The sequence below is a fragment of the Telopea speciosissima genome, chromosome 7 (assembly GCF_018873765.1).
Source record: "Telopea speciosissima isolate NSW1024214 ecotype Mountain lineage chromosome 7, Tspe_v1, whole genome shotgun sequence".
NCBI classification, from domain to species: Eukaryota; Viridiplantae; Streptophyta; class Magnoliopsida; order Proteales; family Proteaceae; genus Telopea; species Telopea speciosissima.
In genome coordinates, this window is record NC_057922.1 from 30,004,844 (window position 1) to 30,026,311 (window position 21,468).

Here is a 21,468-nt window from a genome sequence, read left to right on the forward strand (position 1 = left end):
ACAGATTTTATAGGATCCGTACCCCCTTGGGGTCAGATGAGCTTTTGAAGAACTACAATAATGAATTAATGACAAGCATAGCTAGCGCCATACCTGAAGTGGGGGAAAGTGTTTGGGTTAGTTGATTCTCCATTTGAAAATGGACATAAATATTCGAAAAATATTACTTCGATTAAAAGTGAAATTTAAGAAAAAAAAATGAAGCAAATGAAAAAAAAAAAAAAAAACGTTTCATGGGCCTTTGGACAAAACTCAAAAGTATTTGATTTCACTTCATTTTTCTTTGTTTCATTAAGTACCCAGACAAGTCTTTAGGGCTCGATGCTTGGTGTTGCGTCAAGAAATCGCTCAGCAGTCCTTCGAGTGTCGTAACCTGCAAAAGACCCTAGGATGACAAAGGAAAACCGGTGTGGTTCCGGCCTAGGACTGTCCGATGCCTAAGTTAGATCTCTCTGAGCAACAGATGAATAGTAGTATTCAAGATGAGTTAAGATGTCCCCCTGATGGGGTTGTGTACCTTGTCTTTTATAGTAGTGTGGTGCGGTGTGGAGAGTCCCAGTCGATGTAGAGTGTTTACCGTAGGTGATGGAGTCCCTGAGTGGCAGGGCTTATCCTGATTGGTTGTCTTCCTGAGAGATGTAGTGTCCTTGATAGATTAGGTAGCTGTCTTCTCGGGAGATGTAGTGTCCTTGGTAGACTAGGTAGTTGCCTTCCTTAGAGACGTGGTGTCTTTGGAAGTTGCCTTAGTAATCTTGATGGATAGACTTATCTACGTGGTAGATGAGGTTCATGGTGTATGAGTTCGTTCACTCCGCGTAACTCGATAGGCGGTGGTCTAGAGTCCTTGGCGATGTTGTCTTGTTGATGGCAATCCGAGGGAGCTTGTGCTTTGGAGATGACGTGTGTCGGCATGACGTGTGCCGGGGACGTCATGCCCGAGTCCGGGTCCGTGCCCACGATTTGCGCTTCGGGTGCCCATGTTGGGTTGGGTCAAATACTTATTTGGCTCTTCATTTTTGGGTTCTTGTCCTGGACCGGTCCTCCTTATTGGGTTTGGACATGTGGCGGTCCCTGATTGGTTGGTGAGAATTTGGGTTCATCATTTGCCCCCCACTCTCTTAGAACAACGTGTTCAAGAGAGTACTCCCTGTCTTCTTGTATCATCTGAGGGGTGCCCTGCGAATAATTTCCTTGCAAAGGGTGCTTATGCTATTTATTTGGTGATGTGGAGGTTGGGGGTTCAAAACCCCTCATTCTCACTTTTTTATCTTTTTCCTCTCTTTTTTGTAGATAAACATGTCTTTGTCTTCACTTCACTTTTCACTTTTTGCTTTTCCTCTTCTCTCTCTCTATCTAACTTTTTCTCTTCTCTTGATTTCTCTTCTTTCACTTTTTGCTTGAGCCTTGGCTTTTGTGTCCCATGATTATGCCCCCTAAGTGTTTGATCGTTTGTCACAAGGAGGGGCGTTTTGCTTAGCTCTTAGGCACTTGCCTTGTCCTTGGTGCTTTGCTTGGCTTGGTGTCTTAGACTTTAGCCCATGTGTGCTACCTGTGGCTTGCACTTGCGTGTCATAGTTCACTTTGCGACGTCTACCCTTACTCGATCAGTTTGTGCCTGTTGCGGTTTCGAGTTCGTGTATGGTCACGGAGCGTCTTGTGAGGGGTCAACGGTCATGATCTGATTGACGCCCAGGGGTGTGCTTGTCGATCCTCCGTGCCCAGTGCATTTGGTCTGTGCCAGTAGGTGGTCCGCGCCTGGCCTGCTGGCAATCCGTGCCTAGCGCATTTGGTCCACGCCTCATAGGCGGTCCGTGCCTGGTCCCTTCGGTCTGCGCCTACTAACGATCTGAGCCTAGTGCATTCAATCCGCGCCCGTAGGCAGTTCGCGCCTGGTCCCTTCGGTCTGCGCCTACTGGCCATCCGCACCTAGTGCATTCGGTCCGGCGCCAGTAGGCGGTCCGCGCCTAGTCCCTTCGGTCTACGCCTATCGACGATTCGCGCCTAGTGCATTTGGTCCGCACCCGTAGGCGGTTCTATGCCTCATCCACTCAGTGGATCCGCGCCAGTAGGCGATCTGCGCGTGGGTGGTTCACACCGGTCTGCTTGGTCGATCCGCACCAGTAGGCGGTCCGCTCCCGTGGGTGGTCCGTGCCCTAGGCGTCCGCACCAGTCTGCTTGGCCGATCCGCGCCCGTGGGTGGTCCGCGCCCGTAGGCATCCGTGCCCGTCTGCTTGGCCTATCCGGGCCCGTTAAGGGTGTCAATTAGGACGGTTCCCGATATTTGGGATGAGACGGTACCGGTACCGGTACTAAAAGTGCCAATCCTAGTACCATCCCATTTAGTTAACGGGACCAAACCTAGATCCCAATCCCGATTACTAGCGGGATAGGACGATACCGGTTCTTAAACGGTTCTAGACACTGTAAAAAAATGGAGAAGAAGTTTAATTGTTTCTAACAAGGCAGGTTTAGTAGTGTGGTGGAATTTTTTCACTATCATGAAATCTAAGTTGTCTACTGCTTTTTATAAAGCAACTTAAATTATGAAATCATAGTTTTACTTTTTCAAACTCCCTAAGATCATATGTAATAAGCTTCTCATTTTTTTAAATCTAGAGAAGTCCTACAAAATGGAAGAATCCCGTTGTGTTTCCTCTTTGATTTTCCCAAACAAAACTCTATTTATCACACATGTCACATGGTAGTATGGTACAAAGTACGAAGTGCAAAAAGGAAGAACCTAGTAGATGTAGTTGGTCAAGGGAGGAGGGAGTAGCACTGTAGTAGGTTCTGTGAGGAGAGACTTCAAGCTACGGCTGTTGACCTGTTGTTCCTCTTCGTATTCAAAAGGCAATTAGTGAAACCCTAATGAATCGTAATTCTTATACCCTTTCTTTTTTTTTTTTAAAAGATCTTATATACCCTTTCTTTTTAAACAGTACTAGTAGTTTCGGTACCATCCGGTACCTAATTGGTATTTCGGTACTGGTACCGTTGGGAATCCCGTCCCAGAATTGTCCCGTTCCATTTATCATTCGGTACCAAAATCAAATACCAGTACCGTCCCATTTACTAATGGGACGGTCCGGTACCGAGTTTTAGTGGGATGGTATTGGGACGGTTCCCGGTTCCGGTCCCAAATTGACACCCTTAGCGCCCGTAGGCGGTCCGCGGTCCATCTACTCGGTCGATCTGCGCCTGTAGGGGATTCGCGCCTAGGTCCACACCTATAGGCGGTCCGCACCTCTGATCTGATTGCTATCCGCGCCTACCCGGCTTTGATCGACGTCCTTGGTGAGTACTATTCTTCCTTTCTTGCTTTTTCATGTAGCATCTACATTCTCTTTTTCTTTTTTTTTTGGATTGATTGACCCTGCATTGATGATTGCAGGCTGGTCTTCTTCTTCCTGGTTGCTAAGTTTTGGGAGATCGTCTCTTTGAGTAAGTGACCCGTTGTCTTCCTTGTCTGTTCATGTCTTCCTCTGACGACTTCTGATCCGACTTCGATTGGAGTAGGATCTATTGAGGCATCTTCTTTGGGGTCGTCTTCCCCCGCGAATACTTCTGCTTCCTTACCTTCCCCCTTTGCTAGTGATGGGGAAGAGGCTTCTGGAGATTCCGTTCCTAGTAGAGGTCGTCAGGCCTCCAAAGCTTCCACTTATGTCGGCGACCCTAGGAGTAAGTTGGCCCATATTGCTAGCATTTTGACTTCTTCAGACTTGGTGTCCCTCCGCCAGGAGCTCCATATACCCCCTAAGGTCGTGCTTCATGTCCCTGGACCGGACGACCATGCTTACTCCCATCGAGGAGATGAGGTCTGCTTGTACCGCATTTTCTTTGTTCATGGTCTTCATTTCCCTGTCTCCCGCTTTGTGGAGCTGGTGTTGGAGCATTGGTGCCTTACCCCTGGGCAGGTGTTGCCCAACTCTTGGCAGGTCATACTGGGCTTCTATGTGTTCTTCGCCCGAATGGGGTGTGCTGCCACTGTTCCCTTGTTCTCTTACTTCTATGTGTTGAAGAAGGGGGAAGGTGGGTGTTACCACTTCGCCCGTCGTCTCCCTAGGGGATCTCTTGCCACGCTCGATCCTCTGGTGGGGATCATCAGTTCGGTGAAGTACTGGAGGGATCGCTTCTTTTTTGCCACGGTCCCCCGATGTGCCTTGCGGTCTACCTGGGAGGTTATTGATATCAAGAGGGTGAACCGCCCTCTTGAGTTGAGCGACTATGAGTGCGACTGCCTCCAGCGATGTCAGGGATGCCACCCGCTCGATGTCCATCAGTTGGATTCTGAGGCCTTCTTGTGTCTTTGGAAGTTGAGTCCTGGTAAAATACTTGACTTCTTTGGCATTTGTTTATGTACCCTCCTTCAATGTACTGCTGGTTTGACCTGTCTTGTATTTTCGATTGGATGTTGTTGTGCATTGGACATCAGGTCGGATCTTAGCATCTTCCGCTCCAACCTGCAGAAGAGGAGCGCTCAGGCTACTGCTTCTGGGGGTGGTTCTTCTGGTGTGGTATCCCCAGCTTCTACTTCTCCTCCTGCTGAGGCTGACATGACGTCTCCTGCTGGATCAGAGGCTGCTCCTCCATCAGATGCCCTATGATTTTATAGATGTTCTTTTTTGATGTTGAGTTTGTGGATGAGAACTTTTGGATTATGATGCTTGCTTTTTGTCTTCCCGGGATGATATGTACTTGACTTTTCTTTTAGTGATGTTGATATGACATGCCTTTGATCCTTGTTGCTTCGATGGTTCTCGTACCTCTGCAACCCCATGTAGTTGGTGGTCCATAGGGATGTCTTATCTCGGTGGTCCATGGACCTTGGTGGCATAACGCCTTAGGCATAAAGCCTCGGTGGCATAATGCCTTAGGCATAAAGCCTCGGTGGCATAACACCTTAGGCATAAAGCTTCGGTGGCATAATGCCTTAGGCATAAAGCCTCGGTGGCATAATGCCTTGGTGGTCAACGGACCTTGGTGCTTTGGAGGTGTTCGACCGCTGGGTAGAGTAGACGAATGTATCCCCATCTAAAATTTTAAATTATCCTTGAAGCAGTACTGCCATTTACTGCTACTGCTACTATTGTTGGTGGTGGTGTTGCTCTGCTGTTGCTTCTGCTAATAGTACTTCTCCAGGTGTTCTGAGTTCCAGGTATGGTCTACCTTCTTGCCCCACAAAGTTTTCAAGCGGTATGTCCCTGGACATGTTTGCTTGGAAACTATATAGGGTCCTTCCCAATTTGCTGATAGCTTCCCTTCTTTTCTTGGCTGTGATGCACTTGCCCTTCTTAGGACTAGGTCTCCTTGATGGAATAACCATTCACGTACCCTGGCATTGTAGTACTTGGCTGTTCGTTGTTGGTAGGCCACGTTCCTCAGCAGTGCCTTCTCTCGTACCTCATCCAGGAAGTCTAGGTTCGCTCGCAGTCCATCTGTGTAAGTTCTTTTATTGAAGTGCAGTACTCTGTGGGACATGGCGAGGACCTCTATTGGTGCCAGGGCTTCTGTGCCATATGCCAAGAGGAATGAGCTTTCTCCTATGGGTATCCTTATTGTGGTACGGTATGTCCACAGAACGCTTAGCAATTCTTCGACCCACTTCCCTTTGGCTCCTTCCAATCTTTTCTTTATTCCGTCCAGCAGGGTTCTATTGGTGACCTCCACCTAACCATTGGCCTGTGGGTAGGCTACCGAAATAGGCCGATGGTCAATGTTGTAGCTCTGACAGAAAGTGCTGAACTTGGGGTTATTGAATTGCTTCCCATTGTCGGAGACTATGATCTTTGGCACGCCGAACCTATAGATGATGTCATCACGGACAAACTTCTCCATTTCATTCTCTGTGATCTTGGCCAATGGTTTGGCCTCTACCCATTTGGTGAAGTAATCGTTGGCAACCACCAAGTACTTGCGGTTGCCTGATGCTGCCGTGAAGTCCCCTAAGATGTCGACCCCCCACATGGCAAAGGGAATGAGGTTGAGGATCGATGTCAGCTTGGTGTCGGGTAGATGGGGTACTGGGGCGAACAACTAACATTGCTTGCAGGCCTTGATATACTGTATGGCTTCCTCTTGCATTCTTGGCCAGTAGAGCCCCTGACGGAGGATTTTATAGGCTAGATGTCTTCCTCCCATGTGGCTTCCATAGATCCCCTCATGTACTTTTGCTAGGGCATATTAGGCTCCCTTGGGCCCTAGGCACCGAAGTAGCCGTGCCGTGGCCCCCCTCTTGTACAGTACTCCGTCCAAGACAGTGTACTTTGCAGCTCTCATCCTTATCTTCCTTGCCTTGATCTTGTCTTCTGATAAGACGTCGTTCTGCAGGTAGTCGAGTATAGGGTCCATCCAGCTAGACCCTTCCTCGATCTCATTGACCAGCTTCTCCTGGTATGCCAGTTCATGCAATATTTCCACATACACTGCACTGGCTAGGTTCTTGGGTTCATCATTGGCTAGCCTAGACAGTGCATCTGCAGTAGCATTCTCGATCCTGGGTACTCGAACCATCTCGAACTTCACGAACTCCCCGATCAATTCCCGAGCATGTGCTAGGTATGACACCATGCGCTCATCCTTCGCCTCATACTCTCCGTTCACCTGGTTCACTACAAGCTGGGAGTCACTCCGGATGGATAAGTGTGTGACCTGGATGACTTTGGCCACACGGAGTCCAGCCAATAGTGCTTCGTACTCTACTTCGTTATTGGATGCTGGGAAGGTGAACCGGAGAGCATACTGTATTCGGAATCCTTCGGGGCTGGTAAGTATGAAACCAGCTCCACTTTCGGTGGCATTACTCGAGCCATCCATGAACATCTCCCACGATCCTCGATCTTGCTCCTCTGGTTCCTATGCTTCTGTCTCGTTCTCAGGCAGGGTACACTCAGCTACAAAGTCTGCCAAAGCTTGGCCTTCGATGGCCGTCTTGAGTTGGAACTTGATGTCGTGTTCACCCAAATCGACCGCCCAGGCAATCAATCGTTCAAAGACGTCTAGCTTGTGCAGTACCTTCTTCAATGGTAGGTTGGTGAGGACTGTGATGGTATGGGCTTGGAAGTATGGTCTGAGCTTCCTTGCCGCGATCACTAGTGCATATGCTACCTTCTCTATTCTTGTGTATTTGGTCTCTACATCAATTAAGACATGAGTTACATAGTAGATGGGCCTCTGGATTTTACCCTCCTCTTTAAGCAGCATTGCACTCACTGCGACGGGGGTCGCTACCAAGTAGGTCTGCAACTCTTCATTGGGTTCTGGGCGTCCAAGCAATGGTGGATTCTCGAGGTACACCTTCAGCTCTTCAAATGCTTTTTGGCACTCCTCTATCCATGCAAAGTCTTTAGGACTTCGAAGGTTCTTCAACGTCTTGAAGAATGGTAGGAATTTATCTCCGAACCGTAACACGAACCTTAATAGGGCGGCGATCCTTCCATTCAACCTTTGTACTTCCCTGACTGTCCTCAGGGGTGCCATCTCTTGGATGGCCTTGATCTTGGAGGGGTTGGCCTCTATTCTTCGTACTGAGACCATGAACCTCAGGAATTTTTTGGACGTTACTCCGAAAGCACACTTCGCAGGGTTGAGTTTCATCTGGTTCCTTCTCAGCAGGGTGAATACCTCTTCCAGATTTTGACCAAAAAAAAATACCTCTTCCAGATTAGCTAGGTGTTAATGAGCTTAGACACTTTTCACGAGCATGTCATCTAAGTACACCTCCATGTTGCACCCGATCTGTTCCTTGAACATCTTGTTGACCATCCTTTGGTAGGTGGCCCCTGCATTCTTTACTCCGAACAGTATGACACGGTAGCAGTAATTCTCCTTGTCCGTTCGGGAGGCGGTGTATGACTCATCATCCTCATGCATGAAGATCTGGTTGTAGCCGGAGTAGGCGTCCATGAAACTCATCATCTCATGTCCTACAGTTGCATCGATCAATAGATCGATCCTGAGTAGTGGGTACTCATCCTTGGGACATGCCTTGTTCAAGGCAGTGTAGTCGATGCACATCCTCCACTTCCCGTTAGGCTTGGGTACCATGACCACGTTTGCTAGCCAGGTAGGGAACTTTTCTTCTCTGATGAACCCTGCTCGGCTCAACTTCTCGACCTGGATGCCTATCGATCAAGGGCTAAATTCCTTCTCTTTTGTTGGACTGGCTTCTTGGTTGGGTCTACATGTATTCAGTGCTCTACTATGGATCTGGGTATGCCTGGCATGTCTGCAGTTGACCATGCAAAGACATCTATGTTTGTCTGCAAGAGGTGTCCTAGTTCTTCTTTCTGCTCATCACTCAATAATGAGCCAACCTGTACGACCTTAGAAGGGTCGTCTTTGCTGAGTGGCCAGGGGATGAGGTCCTCCACTGGTCTTCCTTTTGTTTCGATTAGTTCATCTCTCTGGTCACTGACCAGGTTCTCTATGTATAGTGCCATCCCCCGTGTGTTGCCATTATTCTTCTTCACAAAGGTGGCGTAGCACTCTCTGGCCTTCTTCTGATCACCTCGAACTTCCCCCACTCCGTTGCTAGTGGGGAACCTCATCTTTAGGTGGAGTGGAGACACCACACCTCTAAGGGCTATCAGGGAAGGTCGCCCTAGGAGGCCATTGAACGACACCACGGACCTGACGACCATGAAGTTTACCATGATGGTCACCTGTCGAGGGTGCTCTCCAAAGGTGACGGGCAGCTCTATGGTGCCTCTGATGGAGGCTGTGGTGCCTGAGAATCCATGGAGGTAGGTGGGCTCTGGCTTGAGTTGATCGTCTCCGAATGCGAACTTGCGGTAGGCTTCCAGTGAGAGTACATCCACGGACGCCCCTGTATCTATCAGCACCCTGTGCACGGGTTGGTTGGCTATCTCCACCTGTACTACCAGGGCGTCCTCATGTGGAAAGCCCACACCTTCCAAGTCATCATCCGAGAAGGAGATCACTGTCTCGGTCTTTGCTATCTTGCTTGGCTTCTCTGCTACTCCCACGAACCTAGCTTGGGCTTTGGCCTTTCTGGTAGACTCTTGCCCCGGCCCTCCAAGTATGGTGAGGATGGGGGCTCCCTTGGTGGCACTTGGCTCTGCTGCATCTCTTCTTTCATCAGTGCAGTCTCTCTCCCTATCTTGGTCCGCTCTTCTTTCTTCCTTCCTTGGTTCTCTTTCTCAGTCATGTCCTCGATCTCCTTGGCTCGAACGGCCATCACGTCTCTGCTTCACGTACTTGTTCAGACTCCCTACTCTCACAAGGTTTTCTATCTCTCTCTTGAGTTGATAGCATTCCTCTGTGTCATGCCCATAGTCCTTGTGGAAGAGGCAGTACTTGTGTGGGTTACGCTTCTCAGGTCCTGCCAGCATGGGTCGTAGCCATTTGATTAGGTCACGGTCCTGTATCTCCATGAGGATATGTGACCTGGTGGTGTTGAGGGGTGTGAACTCTGGGCTGCTTGCCCTCTCACCTCTCTATGGTCAGCAATCACTTCTTCCCGATGGGCGATCGGCTTTCTCTTGTCGTCGCTCAGTCCTGGATCTTTTATTTTCCTTGCTGTCATCTGGTGCTGACCTCTTGTTGTCTTGGGTCTTGCCTTCAATGGCCTTTGTCCGTGACTGTACTATTTTGGCCATGTTGGTGAACTCATTACATCGCTCCAGGAGATCTTTCATGGTCTTGGTCTCATGACGTGCCAAGTCCTTGATTAGTTCCATGTCTCTGATGCCCCCTGCTAGGGCTGCATGCTGGGTCTGATCATCTAGGTCACAGACTTCTAGGGATTCCTTAGTGAACCTGCTGACATACTCCCTGAGGGACTCCCCAGGGTTTTGGATCACATTCAGTAGGTTGACCGTGGTCTTCTTCTGCTTGACGCTGCTCTGGAAGCGAGTCACGAACTTTTCGCATAGCTCTGCAAACGATCCAATCGACCGTGGTCGTAGTCGGGAGAACCATGAAGTTGCTGCACCCTTGAGGGATGCAGGGAATGCTCGACAGGATACCACGTTCGATCCACCATATAAAGTCATCATGCCATTAAAGTAGTTGATATGGTCATTAGGGTCAATGGTACCACTGTAGAGTTCAAAGGTAGGTAACCTGAACCTAGATGGCAATGAAGCTAACATGATCTCTTCTGAGAAGGGGTATTGCCCAGGGATTGAGTGTATCTCCCCCTTGGTTTGCTTCTTCAACCCTTCCAGTTTCTCGTTCAACTCTCGGAGTCTCTTGTCTAACTCTTCATCTCGTGCTTGTTCCTCACGCCTTATTGGTCGTTCACTGTGAGCTCGTTCACGTCCTCTCCTAGGAGTCCCCTCCGGTCTCGACTGTTGGCGAGATGGTGAAGGGTCACATCGTGACGAATCTTGTCTTGACCGCGAGGGGCTTCCTTCACGGTAAGTCTGGCTTCGCTTTGGTACATGACTTCCTTCTAGTCGACCATCAAACATCGACCTGCGAATGGACCCTTCAGGGTTAGGTACCACGGAACGGTGTGATGGTGTTCTCCCTCGGTCCGATCGTGCTGGGAGATCCTCCATTCTCCTTGGATGTTGGAGAGTTCTCCCTATTGCCTAGTATGCCTCTCGGACTTGTCACCCCTGGGAGGTGATCTCCTGGGGCTTTGCTCTCTTCTGCGACGGTGGGTCATCGCCTTCTGCTTGAGGTATTCACGGAAGAGTCGTTGGTCATCGAGGATCTGACGCTACAGGTCGTTGATCTGACCCGCAGTGGCTGGTGCACTAGGATCAGGTACTAACTCCACGGGGGCTTCCATGGCTGCTTCAGGGTTGAGGTTGACTCCCCCAACCTACTGGTTCTCTGGGACCTCCTCCTCATGAGAGACATGGTCATTGACCCTGCGACATGAACTCTCTGGAGGAGGTGATCCGTTCCCCTCTCTCGGGGCATTGTTGGTGGAGGGAGCGGTCTTCCTATGTGCCATGGTTGAACAAGTATGGAAACAAGCTAGTAGAGGTGATGGCTAGTGTTGTTCCCATAGACGACGCCAATCTGTTGCGTCAAGAAATCGCTCAGCGGTCCTTCGAATGCCGTAACCTGCAAAAGACCCTAAGGTGACAAAGGAGAACCGGTGTGGTTCCGGCCTAAGACTCTCTGATGCCTAAGTTAGATCTCTCTGAGCAAACAGATGAATAGTAGTATTCTAGATGAGTTAAGATGTCCCCCTGATGGGGTTGTGTACCTTACCTTTTATAGTAGTGTGTGGCGGTGTGGAGAGTCCCAGTTGATGTAGAATGTTTGCCGTAGGTGATGGAATCCTTGAGTGGCAGGTCTTATCCTGATTGGTTGTCTTCCCGAGAGATGTAGTGTCCTTGGTAGACTAGGTAGCTGCCTTCCTTAGAGATGTGGTGTCTTTGGAAGTTGCCTTAGTAATCTTGATGGATAGACTCATCTACGTGGTAGATGAGGTTCATGATGTATGAGTCCGTTCACTCTGCGTGACTCGATAGGTGGTGGCCTAGAGTCCTTGGCGATGTTGTCTTGTTGATGGCGATCCGAAGGAACTTGTGCTTTGGAGATGACGTGTGTCGGGGACGTCATGCCCGAGTCCGGGTCCGTGCCCACGATCTGCGCCCCGGGTGCCCATGCTGGGTTAGGTCAAATCCTTATTTGGCTCTTCATTTTTGGGTTCTTGTCCTGGACCGGTCCTCCTTATTGGGTTTGGACATGTGGCGGTCCCTGATTGGTTGGTGAGAATTTGGGTTCATCATTTGGCATCATCAATAATAATGAATTGTCATTTGTCATCCACTCGCCATTAAATGTCAACACCATCTATGGCTCGCTCTATGGCTTCAATTCAAAAGCCCACTGAACTTCCCATGGACATGGCCTAAGCTAGCTCTGACCTCTTTTCATGATGACACAAAACTAGAACGGTAGTTGGAATTTTAAATGATTCAAAAATTAAGGATTCCAACATGAAGAGAAAAATGTGACAATATCTAGATTCCAACATAAAGAGAATTTTTAAAATCCACAAGCACAATAAAGTTGTTAAAATGATGAGTACCAATAATTTTTTACCCAAACAGATTTGGTATTAGTCTGTTAACATCATTACAGGACATCTATGGCACTTAGACGCATAAAGGATTCGGAAACTGGAAATTGAAACTCATCCTTTTGTGCTTCTAGAGCAGTATATGTGAGGTACGATGCCACCCTAATTTCATCAGCATAACTCAAGTAGAATGAGATCTCACCTATGAAGATAATTTCTCAGTATTTACCTACATGATACAGGAGCAACAACAAAGCAGAGGAAAGCAATCATACTGATACAATTAAGCAAACATCAACTGTTTTCTATTCCAACGAGGGAAAACTTCCCTAGTCACCAAATAAATTTATCTATCATCCATAGATGGGAACAAAACATATGCCAATAGCCTATCACTTGCTAATAGACACCTCTGGATGGTTGGAGTTTCCAAGATTTTAATGGAAAGAATCAACCAGAAATTAGCAGGCATGTAGAAGATCATGAATATAGTGGCAGATATCCATCAAATGATGATCATGGAGGAGGGGAGGTTCAGGTTTCTTGCACTGGAGTTAAGGAAATCAAAATGCAGATCATCCAAGATCCATGTTTTATGCAATTAAATATGAGAAACAGGTTTTGTCATAAAATTACGGACAATAGCCAGGTGAGATGCACAACTAGGCAGTAATTTGTTCGTTCTCCTGCTTTTATTGTTTGTTGTTTCTTTACATTTGTTCATCAGAAGAAGAAAAAAAATGTCAAGAGCAGCTCTTGAATATGCTCATCATCGCATCAAACTCAAAATAGTTATATCAGCAGCAGCAGCACAAACATAAACACACACAGAGAGTTCAAGTATCACACATAATACAAAGCCCTAGATAAGAAGCAACATATAAATCAGCAGATTATCAGCTTACTTCTTCAAGAAACTAAAAATTCCACAAAATTTGTCCCTGCCTGAACATTGAGGGAGCCTTCTTTCCTTAGAGCTATCAACAAGTGGCCAGCTTCATGCTTGCATAAAATATCATGCAATGGTTAATTCATGAGAAAGAATATCATACACATGACAGTATGTAAAAGATCAAGGTTTTTCCATTATTATATAATATACTCATATGCAAAAGCAAGTTCAAGATAATAAGAAAACTACATAACGCCAAAAGAGAAGACAACCCAGTTTATGCTGTCAGTTCACAGTTTCTCAGATGGGTTCAAACTCATCAAAGTATATCTCAGGCAGGATGTTCTTTACATTTACAAAGCAAGAGGTATCATTTACTAGGGTTCCATACCAATAAATTAGTTCAATAAGAATATTAGCAAACTAAAAGGCAATTAATTGGTGCATATCTTACTTGAATGACCCTATTATGATACTTTGAACCTAGTATGTGACCAATTGTATCAAGAACCAAACTGCCAATTCCTCCATTAAAAGAGACCAACAAAACAAGAAGTTGTTAAGCATCTAGAATTCATCAAGGAAAAAGAGTTTGAACCACCTTTTAGGAATCTCTTGAGTGATCCATCGTCAATGGACAAATGTTAAAGAAGTGAAAAAGCTACATAACCTCACAACACTCCAGTAACAGATTATGGAAGAAGCATAAGCATGAAACAATCATAAAATCCAAAGTATCATATTTATCTAAGACCACAATAATTGATGTCCACACCCAGACCCAAAACTACACCCCAGAGGCCCAGAAGAGATTTGCCAAAGCAAATGTGTAGATTCTTCAACAAATGCTCTGCACAAGCAGGTTCACATGCATGTGGCCCATGCACACACAAACATAGAGAAATAACACCATTTGAGAAACCACAACAGTACAAGGAATTTGTTGTTATGCAATTCTGTAAAATTCTACTCATATATAAGCCAAAAATGAGTGTGTAAATTAGGCCAGCAATAAGACCAGTAAAATTAAGTGTCATGGTGTATTTTGAAAAACTTTAATGGGTGAAGAAAGCCCCAAGGAAAGAAATTGAGATTGTGAATGAAATTTTGAGCAAACATGCACCAAGTGAAGCAGCCTTAAGGAAATAAATAGAGATTCCGAATGAAATATTGACCATGCATACCCCAAGTGAAGCTATTACCCTAAAATAGAGTGGAATGACAAGACAACAGCTTTCCCTGACCAATTAGCTCATTTAAGGCTAAGATCATCAGGATATATTAGTATATTACTGTTCCACTTGAATCATATAAAAATGTATCTCACATTGGTGGTCATAAAGCCTTCAGAATAATTTTGTCCACCACATCAACAATGTAAAGAACATACATCCTCTCCTTTGGCGTCACTAAAAGGACAGACAAAACCGTTCATGAGTGATGGAAGGCAAGACCGCATCATGCACAAAACATTAGCAACTTATCTACACATCCCTCTCTTTTTTATTATAATGCATGTCATCTCCATGTCCTTGATAATAACTAAATATAGATACTGTAGCAATTGCATTTACAAGCCTTTACTAGTTTTTCCAGGTGGGTTCAAGCTTCTATATCATAGTATATAGATTACCACACTAGGATAAGTATTGAGGATTATATACATTTGTTGTCTCAGAGCTCAAATTCATGACATTAAGAGGAACAAATATCACAAACTCAACTCCATTAAACAAAACCTCGACCTGGTAGAATAATCCTGCTTCTTGGAAGCAACATTATCTGTTAAATGACAAGTGTTCATTTTTTTCACTCACACCCTACCCACTTCTCTTGTTGCCTTCCCCTTGTCTCTTCAAAGGCTTCCAACTTGCATCATAGCACTCTTCTAGTATGGTCAGTGGTCTTCATTGCAAATAACTCCAGCATCTGAGTCACACTTTCCCTCCAGTAGCCATTGCAAATAATTGCAGAATGAGTCAGACTTTTCCTCCAGTACCTATCTACTGGTTATCTCGAGCAACCAGTTCTGAAAAACATTTTACATACGTAATTAAAATCAGATGATTCTATTATGTTTTATTTGACGTAGAGAACACCCCCCCCCCCCCCGGCCAATAAATGATGCAGAAGAATTTGCAAGAGCTTGATAAAGTGTTGTAAGTTTCTCAAATATGTCTAGCTAACAACAGTCTATAATCAGTATTAATACTTCATTTCATGCACGAATGCCCAAAAATATTCCTCATGAATTTTCATCTTCTGCCAAAAAAATGCAGAATTCCAACAAGAAGAGAAGATGTGCCTATTGTATTGGACTTAGTTTAGTTTTTTGGGTCCAACCGACACTATGGTTCAAGTTTGGTTTTAGGTTTAGTTTGAGTGCCCAATAGGCTAAATGGGGCATGGGCTTAGTATTTTTGAGTTTTCTGTTATAATAGGCCAAATCTATAAGCACAGATATTAGGGATTTAGGTCTTATACAGGATTAAGTAGTTAGTTTCTATTTTTGTAATAAATTTAGTTGTTTAGTCATTTTCAACTTAGTAGTTTCTATTTTGGTTTCCTCTCTTTCCTTTTTTTTTGTGTGTTATAGCAGCTAGAACTTCAAGGGAGTTGCTATTTTATTAAGTTGTAAGTTGATTGGCAGCTAAGACTTACTTTTTTTGTACTACATGCTTTTAATTTTATAAATACAAGGGAAAGGAGACCCTCCCAATGATTTTTGGCTTTGAAGAAAATTTGTGTTCTTTTGTGATATGCATGCTACTGTGGTGAATCATCAGCGACACTAGGTGGTAAAGCCTTCCATAGGCCTTGGTGGTGAAACCAAGGTCATATCCCCTTTCTTTCCCCTCTCTTCTCTCCATCTTGTTCTCAAGTTTCAGCAAGCTACAAGGTGAGTGTGTGGGTGTTAATCAAAGTAATCTGAAACCCTCTTCTACTGTGTTCGATTCCTACACCTTTGCTTCCAATCTCTTGGTTTTGTTTTGGTTTATGGGGGAGGGTTTCCTACAAGGGCAGTGTAAGAAGGCATCTGCATACTACGCCAATAAGGGGCTGGAAAATGGTATCATTCACACGGGCCAACATGGTCAGAATAGGAGAAAAAATGTCAGTGTGGGCCCACTATTTATTATGTGATAAAGGTATAAAAGAATGTGTACAAGAGCAGTGAAGCAATCTTTTTCCCTTGGTTTATATCCTCCCCTTGTTCTACTAATCTTATTTCTAAGTTTCTGTTCATACATTTCAGTTTCTGTCCACTTGTGTTCTCAATATTCTCTTAAAGATTCCAGCCTTTCCTATATTACCTAACGGTCAATCAAACGTTACTTGGATATGATGTTCTTCCCTCTTAGGAATACATCTGTCCAAAGTTGCAGCACCATCAGATCTGTGGTTTGGGAGTTCTTCATGTTCTAGTAACTTTCTATTTTCTATTTTCGATTTTCACGAAGTTTTTAATTTCTGTCCACCTCCATTATTTCTCAAACCATTGGATCTCTATGATATTTTAGATACAAGATCACCAAGTTAAGACTAGCTTATAAGTCAAAATTTTATCCCCATCGGCTCTGCCATTTAGCTTTCTAAAGCTAGTTCACTACAATTCTGTCTTGTGGTTGTTTTCAGTTCATTAAATCTTAATTTGATTTAGGGGGAGGATTTGCTACGATGCCAGGGTGCAGTTTTGCACCAATGAGGGGGAGGGGGGGGAGGGTTATGAATCATCCAATAGGAGGCAGGAATTTAATGAGGAGAGAGTGTGTGAGGTCCATGGGTGAGATGTGAGAGAACGTGCACAGGAATCTGCACACTGGCATCATGTAGTTCCTTTCCCCTTTAATTTATTAGAATACATCAACTAAGGGAAAGCACAACGAAAATTTTTGGAAGAAGGCCGATATCAAGTAGGTCTTTGTAAGATAAAATTGTCACAGCCCTCACATTACATGAAATCAGATCATGCTCAACTCCAAGGCTCCATTTAGTTGCAAGCAAAGGAAAGTGAAATCACTTTTGAAAAGAAAAGGAAACGTTTCCTAATGATGATTGTGTAACTTACCTAAAACTCTGACCATATATAGTAAATATATTTTTCAGATGTAAAATTTATTTTACTTTTCAAAATCAAAGGAATTCTATTGCAAAGCAACATGATATATAAACGAATATGGTAGGTTTTGGAGTTAGTTACATTATCATATGAGGTAATTATTACAAAAGTTTCCACTTTTGTATTGATTTGATTTTTCAGTCCGTCCCTTATTTCCCTAGCAACCAAATGGAGCCCAAGGGAAAACGCAAAAATCCATTTTCTCAACTGAAACATCTGAACATCAATAGAGAACTAATTCCAAGGTCATAATCCAAATAGTGCAAGCACAAAACTCCTCAGGGCTTGCAAGTCCTACAGTTCCACTAAGTTCTCTGGTGCTTTATAATTTTAACTTTTCCTTCTTGTAACTTCATTTATAGACTAATGCTGTGGTTTATTGGCACCATGGTTTCCATGAGGGAGTCTTAGCATTGCTTTTTGTTCACATACCGATAGAGTTTTGCCTGCATACAGCAAAACTTACATATCTTCAGCAAAGCACCAATTCATTCAAAACTTGCCAAGGTGAAAAAAACTTTTCAGACAGTGATTCAAGCTTCATATGGAGAGTGTTTAGTAAAAATTGGAGTAAAACACAAGTGAAGAATAAGCAATTAGATTGACAGTCAAAAGATACCTCAAGATGCTCCATTAACAGTGTCAAAATTGGTCAACAAGAAGGATACAAGGGGAGATTGAAAAGGTTGTTGCCCAACTGATTAAAGAGAGTGGATAAAGTGAAAGGTATCCTAGAATGCTGCATAACCAGAAAATATCATTAAAAAAAATTGGCAGTACTTGAGAGAAAGTTTTACAAGACAGCCATATGTCCAACCATGCTCTTCTGGAGCTTGCCTTTGTCTTTATTTCTTTTTGGAGGGGGGGAAGGTTGGTGTAAATGACACACAATGTTGGACAACCAAGAAACAATGCATTCATAAAATGAGAGTAGTCTTAGAATTGGATTTTGAGATGGATGATTGTTAACAAGCAGCAGGTTCATTGAGCCACATTGTTGTGTGACATTCCCAGCTAATGAAAGGTTTGTCTCCCTTGCAGCATTCATTCTCAAGAACCATGGAGTGGGGCTGTCCACCTTCAAAACTTTCCCCATTACATTGGCCAGTGATCTCACAAAAAAAGTGTGTCCCGGTGCACAAGGTTCCCACTACTGCAAGGTCTGGGAGGGGCAAATGTACGCAGCTTTACCCCCTGCTTTACAGGAGAGGCTGTTTCCAAGTTTTGAACCCACAACCAACAGGTTGCAATAGGGCTCACCCACTTAGAGGGAACACTGGAAAAGTAACCACATTGGACAAACAGAATGCTCAATCCCTGCCTTGAAGTTTAGAAGCTAGGAGCCTAAAGCATTCACCAAGCATATTAAGATAAGGGCAACTGGCATCTATGCTTTGATTTGCTTCATGACATATCACAACATACAAACTCACATCCAAATGATATTTACAGTGGCAGGGAAGGAGGTTCCTATTCCTACCCAAGTTACTTGCAGTTCAGCGGAGGATAATAATTTGTTTTTAAGAACACGAGAAAATAAATTTAGGGGGAAAAGGAATCATCCTTAAGTCATGATTTAGAATGATAATATAGGATAAATTCCATGATCATGAAGATAATACAAATAAGAAGTGATTTAAGACATGGCAAAAGTAACCGATTTATAAATTCAAAGGAACTAACTGTATCTAATGACCATAGAAACAGGAAACCCAGAGACACAGATTTTGTTGTTGGGTAAATCCAAAAGCCGCCCTTGAAGAAAGCCATCCTAAAGCAGCAGCAAACTAAAGACCTCTTTCTATTGAACCCCAGTGTTGCGTCCACAGGCAATAGAAGAGACCAATTATATATGCCATTCAATCAGTTCATCCAAACTGTAGGGTTTTTGGGGAATCTGCACCACAAAACTTGCATAAAGTATAAACAACATATATTCCTGAAACTTCTTGTTAGATATGTCAGGATCTTTTTCTTCAACGTAAAGAAAATTAGAGCAGAGGAGCAAAACAAAGTTAACAGAGTCATGGAGAATGAATATGGTTACTATAATCATTGTGCAAATCATGCCACACTTCCTCACAAGAGTCCCTACTTAAACTACAGACTAGAGATAAACTTAAAAACTCCTGAAAATTAACTTATCAGTGCCCCCCAATCTTTGTGATTTACAACATGAATCAAATTGGAATGCAAGGAAAATAACATTGAAAATTCTATGGAAAACCACAGCCAAACTCACTTCCATGACATAACCTACCAATGACAAGGAGCAGCATAACTTAGATTACTGAAACTTCTTGAATTCTTTGCCCTAATAGTTTAATAAGAATCAACTTCCCCAAGGAGCCCACTTCTTGCTCATGTGCCATATTTTGGGACTAAAATTTAAGCAGAATAAGAATGAAACTCAATGCTTCATCTTCCATCTCCATGAATGTAATCCTAGAAACCTGCACACACATATACCTTCACCCAAAAGATTGATGTCCAAATTTCATCAAAATGATCGATGCTTGAAATAAATGTCCAGATCCCTAATCTCAATGGAACATTCACTGGGAACTAGAAAATATATTTGCACTCTATCCAGAAACACATACTGCCAATAAATCCTTCCAAAACTATGATAACAAAATACTCCCATATACTCATAACAGGAAAATACAAAATAAATGGCCTCAATCATTCAGAAAGTGCAGAGGTGAAAAACCAAACGACTTGCCTCGCTGCACCAAAGCCAGGGAGAGCACCATGCTTTTCCTGAAAATCATTAATGAGAGAGCGCTAACCTTTCTGCGACCAAGGTTGAAAAGAACCTACAGTCCTAAACACCCCAACTCTTCTTTCCCCAGAAGATCAATCTCCCACAAACAAGCAAGCCTGCAGGCAGCACAGTTGGCACTCACTATCAATTTCGAATGTTTTACCAAATACGTGAATCGGGAGTTCTCCACCACTTTCAACCACAAAATAGTATTGCTTGGAAGAAAAAATAAGAAAACTAAACCGCAATCGTCGACTAATTGATAATGATTTAGAAGATGGACAAATGAAATTCCAACAGCGGGTGGCTACAGTTTTAATCGACTTTACTGCAACCATTTGTTCAGCGCAAGTGGAAAAAAACAAAGAACGGCAATAAACACTAAGGTTACAAAAACTTGACAGTTTTATCAGAAAAAAAAAAAAACTAAAACTTGACAAGACAGTTGATCGGAAAAATGGAACATTTCCTTTAACATTGCGAATGCAGCAGTTATACACAATAGAACGTAAACAAAAATTATAACCCTTGTTAGGATTCCCTTGGGATGAGAGATATTTCAAATTCAACAAGTAATACAAGGAAAAAATGTTCTCTTTTGGGGGGAAAAAGAGACAAAACACAAAAACTAAAACTCTTGTGATGCAGATCCAGCCTCGCCTTTGCCCTTCCCAATCTTCTTCGGCAACAAAGTTTGATGAATATTGGGCAAAACACCTCCGTTGGCGATGGTAACAGTGCCCAGAAGCTTGCTCAATTCCTCATCATTTCTCACTGCGAGTTGTATATGCCTCGGAACAATACGATTCTTTTTGTTATCTCTTGCAGCGTTTCCAGCAAGCTCAAGAACCTGATAAAAAGATGAACATATTTAAACATTAGATCAATCCACTCAGATTCATAGAAATCACACAAAAACAAAAAGAAAACCTAATTGTTCACATACCTCAGCCGCGAGGTATTCAAGGACCGCAGACAGATAGACCGGCGCACCGGCACCAACACGCTCGGCATACTTTCCAGCTTTGAGGAATCTGGCGATCCTTCCTACGGGGAATTGCAGACCAGCCTTATGAGATCTGGATACCGATTTTGAGGATTTGGGCTTCCCTCTGCCACCCTTTGTTGACGCTGTGGAGCTCATCGTTTCTGTATTTCGAATAGCAATTGGCACAAACTGCTACAGGATAGGAGTATACATTTCTCTTCCTCTTTCCCACACACGAATACAGTTCAGATGGAGGGAGAATTTCTGATTTATATAGGGCACGCAAAAGAGGGTTGGAGGAATGGTACTTTACTTCTAATTTGTCCGTCAAGGAGCACACGGATTGCCACAGTGGAAAATACTTCGTTTTTTTTTTTTTTTTGCTCAAAAAAGAAATGAACAAACCCGGCTATGAAAGAACTGGTTCTTGGGCTGGGATGGCCCCCTCTGGCCTCTAGTTACTACATGCATTTGCCCTAGAAGGGTGTCAAAAGTGAATTGAAATCAAATTCAAACCAATCGTTTAAAGTTGAACAGAATAAAAGTTAACTTATTCAGTTTTGGTTACTTTCAATTATTAATACGTAAAGTTCGATTGTTACCCATAAAATTATCGATTCTAAGTTTACTAATAAGAAACCAATAATTCAAAATAAAATATTAAATTGAATAGAAATCAAACAAGTCGCAAAAT

At 43.9% G+C, this 21,468-nt stretch overlaps 1 protein-coding gene across 2 annotated transcripts; it reads right to left on the reverse strand.

Annotated features, from left to right (window-relative positions):
• Positions 1 to 2,331: 2,331 nt before the first annotated feature.
• Positions 2,332 to 20,989, reverse strand: LOC122669428 (histone H2AX-like). Of its 2 annotated transcripts, none has more exons than XM_043866185.1 (4): positions 20,733 to 20,988; positions 20,394 to 20,636; positions 12,738 to 12,749; positions 2,332 to 2,342 (listed from the first exon to the last, which is right to left on the reverse strand). In XM_043866185.1, the coding sequence occupies exons 1-2, from the start codon at positions 20,928 to 20,930 to the stop codon at positions 20,415 to 20,417; spliced, it is 420 nt and encodes a 139-aa protein (XP_043722120.1). In that variant the 5' UTR covers positions 20,931 to 20,988; the 3' UTR covers positions 2,332 to 2,342; positions 12,738 to 12,749; positions 20,394 to 20,414. The 2 variants fall into 2 exon arrangements, with proteins under 2 accessions (XP_043722120.1, XP_043722121.1); XM_043866186.1 differs by lacking the exons at positions 2,332 to 2,342; positions 12,738 to 12,749 and adding exons at positions 18,220 to 18,230; positions 19,895 to 19,902 and having other exon boundaries at positions 20,410 to 20,636; positions 20,733 to 20,989.
• Positions 20,990 to 21,468: the final 479 nt, after the last annotated feature.